At 50.6% G+C, this 9,632-nt stretch overlaps 1 protein-coding gene across 1 annotated transcript in view; it reads left to right on the top strand.

Moving 5' to 3' along the window:
* Positions 1–9,632, top strand: part of GRIK4 (glutamate ionotropic receptor kainate type subunit 4) — a 297,108-nt gene that overhangs the window by 124,192 nt on the left and 163,284 nt on the right. The window contains exon 3 of the mRNA XM_029915677.1: positions 8,257–8,354. Coding sequence (XP_029771537.1) covers positions 8,257–8,354 — 98 coding nt within the window. The remainder of the gene's footprint in view (positions 1–8,256; positions 8,355–9,632) is intronic.

The raw sequence follows: 9,632 nt of genomic DNA, 5'->3' as shown, positions 1-9,632 counted from the left end.
ACCCTGGTTCTACCAGCACCTTGGGCTTATCTCCTGTGACTCAGATTCCTGACCTAAAAAATGAGAATAATGAGAGGTCTTACTTACTTCAGGAGGGCTTTTTGTGGATTAAATGAGATGATGCATTTACAAGACTTAGAGCAGTGCCCGAGATTGGGTAAACTCTCGATAAATTTTACGTAATAGTAGTAGTAGTAGTAGTAGTAGTAGTAGTAGTAGAAGGAGGAGGAGGAGGAGGAAGTGGAGGAGAAGGAGAAGGAGAGCTCGGATAGCAGCCCCTCCCTTGCAGGGTGGCTGTAAGGATTCAGGGCACTGGCCTGTCTGCCAGCCTGGTGCCTGGCACGTGGGATGTCCCAGTAAATGGTGTCACTGTTGACACGGTGGTTTGGGACCAGGCCGAGGGCGTTGAAGAGACCCCATAGATGAGGGGAGCCAATGGCACTTCTGAGTTTTCTGACCAGGGAGGACCCTCCCCCCACAGGGCAGGATGGTGCAGAGGCCTGGCACTTTCCCCCTCACGTGCCCCCTTCCTCGACTTGGAGCTCAGCAAGGCCCCCCCCACTCAGCCTTTGTCCGCTCTCGGAGGGTGGAGGATGGAGCACGCCCCCATGGGCTCTGACGCAGGTTGATGGAGGCAGTCGTCAGCTTTGCTTTGCTCCGGGACCATCAGGCTGCACTTTGCACTGGCCTTGCCGCGTGACCAGACCCAGAGACCCCGCCCTCCCACCCAACTCGGGCTTCAGCATCATGACGTGTTTTGATGAGAAGAACTCAGAGTTCTCCCAGCCCTCTCTGGTCCACCTCCTGTCAGCTCCCCATGGCCAGGCCTGTTCACCAAGGGGCTCAGGGAGCCGCCTCGTGCCTCATCCAGTGCCAGGCTGCAAGTGAAGAGGGCCGTGCCCCACTCAGTGAGCTGCCCCTGCCCAGAAGGGCCCGTAATCAGCAGTCCCTACATTTATTATTTTTTTAAATGTTTATTTATTTTTGAGAGACTGAGAGAGACAGAGTGTGAGCAGAGGAGGGGCAGAGAAGGAGCGAGACAGAATCCATAGCGGGCTCCAGGATCTAAGCTGTCAGCACAGAGCTCAACGCGGGGCTGGAACCCACGAATTGTGAGATCATGACCTGAGCCGAAGCAGGGTGCTTAACCAACTGAGCCACCCAGTCGCCCCCAGCAGTCCCTACATTTAACCCCTCATATACCAGCGGCAGTGCAGATAGACCCTTCCTCTCCCTGTGAAGACTCAGAGGACTTGGGATCCAGGCTGGAAAACTGGCATCTTGAGGGGAAGAAATCTCCCCCTGCCCCCACTTACAACACCCCATCATGATCTTTTATTCCAGCAGCTTCTCTGGCCCTGGTCTTCCGATGCCTCTGCTGGCTGGGAACGTTGTTGCCATGGCAGTGTCACTCGTGTCCCATCTCCATTCCCAATCCTCCCTGCTTCCTGGGAGGCAGAGGCAAAGTGCACCTCCCTCCCCTCCGCTCCCTCTCACAAACTGCCCAGGGCCTCCATGCAGGTGGCCTGGGCCCACCGGGTCAGGGTTCAGGGGTTTCAGAGCTGAGGCCCTTTATAAAGTTTCCATTTCTCGAGCAATACATCCTTCCTAGGGAATGAAAGAACGATTCCCGGACCCCAGGAAATCCCCAGGCCTTGGGGATTAATGGATCATTTTGGATCATTTCAGTTCAGTTGAGCAAACATCTTCTGAGCAGTTCCTTTTTGTCAGAACCTAACGGATGTGACCCAAGCCCTCAAGGGATTCCCAGTCCAGTATGGGAGATTGGAGATGGACAGAACAGCACAGGTCCACAGCCCTCTAAGCCTGGATGTTTTTAGAATCTAGAACTTTCTAGATGGGGGAAAAGTCATGAGGTGCACACACTGTGCATTAAGTAACCTCTCCAGTGGGGCTGCGGGCAGAACCCAGGACTCAAATAAATGCACACTTATATTCAAATATTCTCCTACTATAAATAATCTCACATCTGTCTGTTTAGATCAGATTTTACCACCCAATGAGCTTGATGAAAACCATCCAACTTCAGAGCCTTTTGGATCTTTGGAATTGGGAAAAAGGGATTGTAGCCTTCTAAAAGAATTTATTTTTAGGAGAAGCTTCTCTCTATTGAGGCCCAACATAATGAACCAGCTTGGGGCAGATGCTGGCCAGGAATTCAGAGAACTGGGGGAGCTGATCTGTCTCAGCAGCCCCAGGGCAGAGCTGACTCAGAGCCTCTGTGTGAGGTGCGTAGGAGGGGGAAGTGTCTTCTTGCCTGGGGGCAAGATCTGAGCTGGGCACTGGAGGATCAGTAGGAGTTTGCCAAGCAGAGGGGCAGCAGGGGGCCTAGACCATGGTCAGCTGGGGGCATCAATGGTGCTAATGGACTCCTTCTCAGAGAAGTGGGTTTTTTTCTATGTTTTTATTTTATTTTGAGAGACAGACACAGAGACAGAGAGCGAGTGGGGGAGGGGCAGAAGGAGAAGGAAACACAGAATCGGAAGCAGGCTCCAGGCTCTGAGCTGTCAGCACAGAGCCCGATGCAGGGCTCGACTTTAAGATCATGACCTGAGCTAAAGCCGGACACTTAACTGACTGAACCACCTAGGTGACCCCTCAGAGAAGTGTTGTTGTTGTTTTTTTTTTAAAGTAGTTTATTGTCAAATTAGTTTCCATACAACACCCAGTGCTCTTCCCCACAAGTGCCCTCCTCCATCACCAACACCTCTTTTCCCCCCTCCTCCTTCAACCCTCAGTTCCTTTCAAGTTTTGCATCCCTCTCTCTCCCCAACTCTCTTTCCCTCTTCCCCTCCCCCTGGTCCTCCATTAGGTTTCTCCTGGTCTCCTGTTAGACCTATGAGTGCAAACATATGATATCTGTCCTTCTTTGCCTGACTTATTTCGCTTAGCATGACACCCTCTAGGTCCATCCACTTTGCTACAAATGGCCAGATTTCATTCTTTCTTATTGTCATGTAATATTCCATTGTATATATATATATATACCACATCTTCTTGATCCACTCATCAGATGATGGACATTTAGGCTCTTTCCATGATTTGGCTATTGTAGAAAGTGCCGCTATGAACATTGGGGTACATGTGCCCCTATGCATCAGCACTTCTGTATCCCTTGGGTAAATCCCTAGCAGTGCTATTGCTGGGTCATAGGGGAGTTCTATGGATAGTTTTCTGGAGGAACCTCCACACTGTTTTCCAGAGCAGCTGCGCCAGTTTACATCCCCACCAACAGTGTAGGAGGGTGCCCGTTTCTCCACATCCTCACCAGCAGAGAAGTGTTTTTAAATGGATAAGATAGAGAGGATGACCAAGGAAACCAGTTACATGGCAAAGCAGTTAAAATATTTTTATAATGATATGTTAACATATGTGCTTCTTCATTAATGTATTAAATAGCCAAACCTAGCAATAGGTCCAGCTCCTGGCCTGACTTTGAAATAATAATATAAATGATATTTTAAGATTATCTGCAGCACTGCAGTATGACAGGAAAACATTTGTGGTGTCCGTTGGTGACAAAGTCACACGTGCTGTTAAGATAACTGTGATTTATTGCTTATGTTCAGGATTGAAGGAAATGCTAAGTTTTATTTAGGAAAGAAATTAATGATGTCATTTTCCCTCCAAAGTGTTCACAGGCCAGTGACTTCTCCCCCCAGATCTGAGGTAGCAGGTTAAGAATCCCAGGTCTGGCAGAACTACTTGGGAATAGTCTCCACTAGGAAAATAAGAAGTATGTTCCCGCTGAGATGGTATGGAATAGCCAGAGGCATGATGGGAGGAAGGGCTGGGAAGATAGTATCTGTTTTTTTTTTTTTTTTTTTTTTTTTTTTTTGAGAGACAAAGACAGCATGAGCAGGGGAGGGTCAGAGAGAGAGGGAGACACAGAATCCGAAGCAGGCTCCAGGTCTGAGCTATCTGTCAACACAGAGCCTGACGCGGGGCTCGAACCCAAGAACCGTGAGATCATGACCTGAGCTAAAGCCGGACGCTTAACCAACTGAGCTACCCAGGCAACCCTGGTTTTTTTTTTTTTTTTAATGTTTATCTATTTTTGAGAGACAGAGTGTGAGGAGGGGAAGGGCAGAGAGAGAGGGAGACACCAAATCTGAGCTGTCAACCCAGAACCCAATGCGGGGCTCAAACTCACAAACCATAAAATCATGACCTGAGTCGAAGTCCAACGCTTAACCAACTGAGCCACCCAGGCGTCCCTGGAAAGGTAGTATCTTGAGGAAATCACACACATTTGGATTTTACTTCCTCCTTGGAAGAAACTTTTTTTTAATGACATTCTGTATTTTACAATGGCACATTATAAAATGAATAGGTGCTCATTACAGAAAGTAAAGGGAAAAAAGAGGGAGAAGAAAATCACTCGAATGGAACTGGCCAGAGCAATCCCCATTAACGCCCCAGTTAATCACTGTGGGAGGCTGCAGGGTGCCCAGGTGAAGGTGCCGACCTGGGTCAGGGACTGAGGGTGTGAATCCTGGCTCTGCCCTTTAATTTTCTGTCCCATTCTCTCATCTGTAAAATCAAGTTGACAGTCATAGTTCCTATCGCATTGGGTCGTTGTGAGAATTAAATACATTCATTAATATAAAGTGCATAATTAGCACTCCGTAACGCAGGCTTTTACAACATCTTCTTCCAGTCCTACCTGAGCGCCTGTAATTTTTGTATTTGCTCCGTTGTAGCCTTCATATAGATCTATGTATAATTTCATATCCTGCTTCTTTCTCTTAATATTATTTCATAAATATTTTTAATACTGTTATAAACTGTTCCTAAGCATTTTAAATACCTAAATAATACTCCGTGTGGGTATATGACCAACATTTAAGGTAAGTATTCCCTTATGACTGAACCTGTAGCTTATTTCGAATTTTCCATGGAAAGTGTCGCTCAGGCATCACGGTGGTTCAGCAACTATTTATCGAGCACATAACTGTGAATCAGGCCTCGCGTTAGGTATGGAGGATACAGAGGTAAATAAGACAAGCTTTCTGCCCCGCGGGAGCACGCACACCTATGCTTTAGGATTATCATTTCTCTCACAGTGTGGAGAACGGATTGGACGTGAAGAATCCTGGAGATGGAGAAACCTGCCTTAGGAGGCAGGTGGAAAGGGGGGGCTGACCGGGGCAGTCGCCATGGGAGGGGAAAGCAGGGGGTGGGTGAGCAGGTCAGGTGGTAAGAATGTGGCCGCTGACAGGTGTGGTGAGTGAGTGGAGTCAGTGAGACAAGGCAAGGAAGGGTCCCAGGTGACTTCGGCTGGACTTGCAGAGCTAAGCGGGGTGAAGTGGCATGGTTCAGAACCTGGGCTTTGGAGTCTGATGGATCTCTGAGTCCAAGTCCAGCTCTGCCATGTATCACCTGTGATCTTGAGCAAGTTATGTAAATCTCCTAAACCTCAGTTTCCCCACCAGTAGAGAGGGGCAAATAACACATCCTCTTCCCGGAAGTGAGAAGGTCAAATCAGATGATGAGAAGTACATAGCATGCGCGATGTAGCGGGCATGATAAGGCTGTGGGGTGGGTCAGTGCCATCCCAAGCACTCTGTGTATGTTAATCCACATTGACTCTCACGCCACCCCTACGAGAGAGGTGCTGTTAGAATCCCAGATCTGTAGATGAGGGAGCAGCCCAAAGAGGTTTGGTAGCTCGCTCAGGGTCTCACAGCTAGAAATGACAGAGCTGAGACTCAAATCCAGACAGTCTTGCATCAGAGTCCATGTTTTTAATAACTGTGCTTTCTGCCTCTCTGCCATGGACTCGATGAGTGCATGGTACCAGAGCCAAGTCCCTGTGACAATGTGGCCTTTAACCCAGGACATAGGTCAGAGTACAGGATCCCCTGGGCAGGGACAAGAGTAGAGATCAAGGCAAGGGCAAGATTGCCCAGGAAGAGGGGGCCACGGATCAGACCTGGAGTTAGCAGGTGGAGAAGGAAGAGGAGTCAGCAAAGGAAGTGGAGATGACTGACCAGAGAAACAGATGAAAATTAGGGTTGGATGGTGTTTATGAAATTCAAAAGAACAAAGCAATCAGCAGCATCAGATGTTGCAAAAAGAGAGTACGATGGCAAAACCGCTGAGAGGTCACTGGTGACCTTGGGAAGCAGACTGAGTAGAAAGAGATGGCATCAGAGTCTGGACCGGAGGGGTGGGTAGGGAGGGCTGAGGTGGCTGCGGGAAGTTGGGCGGCTTCGAAGCAGCAAAATGGGCACCAGACAGGATGCATCAACACACTTGAGTTCCGATGCTGGCTCTGACCAGGGGTTAGGGCCCCGACTCCTCTAAAAAGGAGTCACTGAACATCCCTTGGGTGAGTGTTTCCTTACTGGTAAAATCAGGAACGAAGACCCACCCCTGCAGCCGGAGTAGGAGACTGACGGCTGACACACTTAGCACGTCCAGCGGCCGGCAAGAGTTAAGCTGGCTGAGATCGCGTGAGCTAACGTGAGTGCAAACTACTTCAACTTGGAAGAGCACTCGTCAGAGATGAGGCCTGCTTATGGCCGCTGGGTCACGGGGGCTGGTTCAGGCATAGTACAGAGAAGTCCCTCTGGGTACCCATGGCCGGCAGCCCCTTAGCTGAGACCCACAGTGTGGGGAGAACAGCCTGAAGGTCTGTGATTTGTGTGGTAAGATGGCAACTCTAGGATTTGGCTTTGATGCTCCACCACCACCTGTGACCCCTGAGGGCCATCACGCCACGTGGCTATGTGGGCCAATGGTTAGGACCCTACTGGAGGAGAAAGAACATCTAGGTGGCAGGTGGGGCTTCACAGTGGCCTCAGTTAGGAACTTTGGACTGATCCCTTAACCTCTGTTTACTGGCCTTGGAAATGGCTCAGTGTGACTCTTGACATGAGTAGGAAGAAAATGTGGTCCAGAGTCAAGGTCTGAGTTTTGCAGTGAAGAATGCCTTGCGGCGTGTCTGGGAACCTCTGTGCATATTCCAGGGGGCAACTCTTGGGTTCTGATTTCATGGTGTGTGTTCTGAGAATTGTCTCAAGTTCTCTCTGTCACCTCCTTTGGCTCCCATCCTTCCTTTCTCAGTCTCTAGTGTTCTAAAATCTGAGATTCTCTCCTCCTCCTCTGGTTGCATAGTCATCCATCCTTCCACTCAGTCATTCAGTGGCTGTGAGCTGGGCACCTAGAAAACCTTGTGCTGGGCACTGAGGAGGTGAGAAGTGGGGTCTCAGAGACAAGTATGGCTCTTACAGGGCTTGGAATCTAGAGAGAGTAGAAAGACGTGTAAGCAGCAAGCCGAATTTGGCACATTTACAAGCATCTTAGTACAGAGGGCCACACCAGGGGCCTCCGGAGCCCTGGAGGAAATGGGGAAGATTCATTCCACATAAAGGAGTCGGGGAAGGTTTAAGTAAGGAAGAGACATTTGAGGTGCTCTTTGGCAGGAGGGTGAATGTCCAGAGTCGAGCAAGGAAGGGCTCCTTCTCCATGTGGAAGCCCCAAATCACAAAGCACCCAACACACTCAGAAAAGCAAGTGCAGCAAGTCCACATGAGCAACAGTGACAGAGGACGGCATTGACACTTGAGACCCCTCCTTGCCAGACTCCTCCTTGCCTCTCTCTCTCTCTCTCTCTCTCTCTCTCTCTCTGCCTCTTGTTTTTTCTTTCTGCTTTTCTCTCTCCTTTTCCCCTTGGGGTTAGCAGAGTCTGATTTCTTCTCTCTGCATCATCTCCACCACCTTTGTCCCTCTGTGTATCTGCCTTTCTTCTCCTCATTCCTCTTTAGATTTTAGGGGCTAACAGGCTGGACGGCAGGTGACCGTTCTGTGAGCTGGGCCCCCCGCCCCTGAGGCAGCCAGGCCGAGGCTCCCAGCCCCCTCGCTGCAGGTCAGGCAGGATGGAATCTGCAGGCTTCCGCCGTTAGCCTCTGTCCTTCCTTCAGTGGCAGCCAAGACAATTTACACACCCTGTTGGCTGTAGCCGTATGTTGTCATAACCTGGGTCATTTCCTCATTTAATAGCTTCCATAAACTCCAATAAAACTGTCCTAGAGCCCCAAAGTCCAGAAGAGGAGAGCCACTGGGTTTGGAAAGGTGGGAGGGGGTTAGGGGACGGTGGCAGAAGATGAGGGTCCAGCAGGTGAAGCTTGGACTTGAGCCTGAAACCTGGGCAGGGGAGCCCATCCGCCTCCCACCTGATGAAGTGCCTTCTTTCCTTTCTTGCTGCCCACACTCCTGCTGCTCCTCCAGTGTGTCAGATCCTCCCCAAGGGCGTGGTCGCTGTCCTGGGACCCTCCTCCAGCCCGGCCTCCAGCTCCATCATCAGCAACATCTGTGGGGAGAAGGAGGTGAGTGCTGCGTCAGACCTGTATGTCGTGGATTCTCAGGGCCTGGAGGAGCCCGTTAGGGCCTGGTTGATGTCACCAATAACAGCAATATGAAAACAATGAAAAGAAGCAGTCCTTTGTTGGCCACTTACTTTTCTCCAAGCTGTTTGCGGGGAGGGGAGATCTCAAAACAGGATTTTCAAATAGCTGCTCTCGGTTTTCGAGTCCCAAAGGGGCCACTTGGGAGCGATGGGTGGAGGGAAAGTCTGTGGGGGGTGGTGTTCGGGGGGCACAAAGAGGACAGAAGTCTGAGGTCCCCAGTAATTGCTTCACGACTCTGTTTAGATATGGGGATTTTGGCAAAGAATGCCTTTGTGGGGAGGCACTGCTGCATTTTATTGCTGAAATAAAGTTCGAAACCCCGGCTGTATAAGTTCTCTAGGACAAGGTTGTCTTTGCTCTACTTCCCCGTTGACCAATTCCAGGGTTTACTTCTTCAGTCAGTGAATTCTTCCTCAGGTGTCACCTCGAACTTGAGCCTCCCACATTTCAGTGTCGAGATCATTTCCTCTGGTTCCAGCTCCAGAGGGGATGAAGTCAGTTGGGGATGAGTTTTTGAGTAATAGCCTGCTCTCTGCTCCATCCATTCTCTCCCTCTTTTTCCCCTAGAGAAATCGAATGCAAAACTTTGTTGTTTAGCATGTAGCTGGAATCCTTCCTAGTTTCTCCTGGAGTCTATCAGTCTTCTCCTTCACACACATCCCTGGAGACAGTGGCAAAATACCCCCTCAGCCTCCCTCTGCCCTGAAGGGCCTCCTAGCCAGGGTCCTTTGAGAACAGAGTTTGGTGGTGGGAAGTGCAAGGTCAGGAGCTGGGGAGGGGGCAGGGCAGAGGGACGGGAAGGAAGGATCAATCTTGCAAGCTTGCACCTGTTCTGGGGCCTGGAGGCTCGGCCTTCTAAAAGCAGTAGCTTTGGGAGGATCTGATTCTAGAAATAGGAGAAAACCCACCAGGGACAGACACCTCTAGCAAGCCGCCCCTGCTGCCTACCCTCCCTACTCTGGAGCCTATCCACTCCCTCCCCCCGACCATCCCCTGGAGCCTACCCCCCCAACCGTCCCCTGGAGCCTACCGCCCCCACCTTCCCCTGGAGCCTACCGCCCCCACCTTCCCCTGGAGCCTACCCCCCCCAACCTTCCCCTGGAGCCTACCCTCCCACCATCCCCTGGAGCCTACCGCCCCCAACCTTCCCCTGGAGCCTACCCCCCCCAACCTTCCCCTGGAGTCTACCCTCCCACC

Source organism: Suricata suricatta, chromosome 11 (assembly GCF_006229205.1).
Source record: "Suricata suricatta isolate VVHF042 chromosome 11, meerkat_22Aug2017_6uvM2_HiC, whole genome shotgun sequence".
Lineage (NCBI taxonomy): Eukaryota > Metazoa > Chordata > Mammalia > Carnivora > Herpestidae > Suricata > Suricata suricatta.
This window is presented reverse-complemented; position numbering and strand designations above follow the sequence as displayed.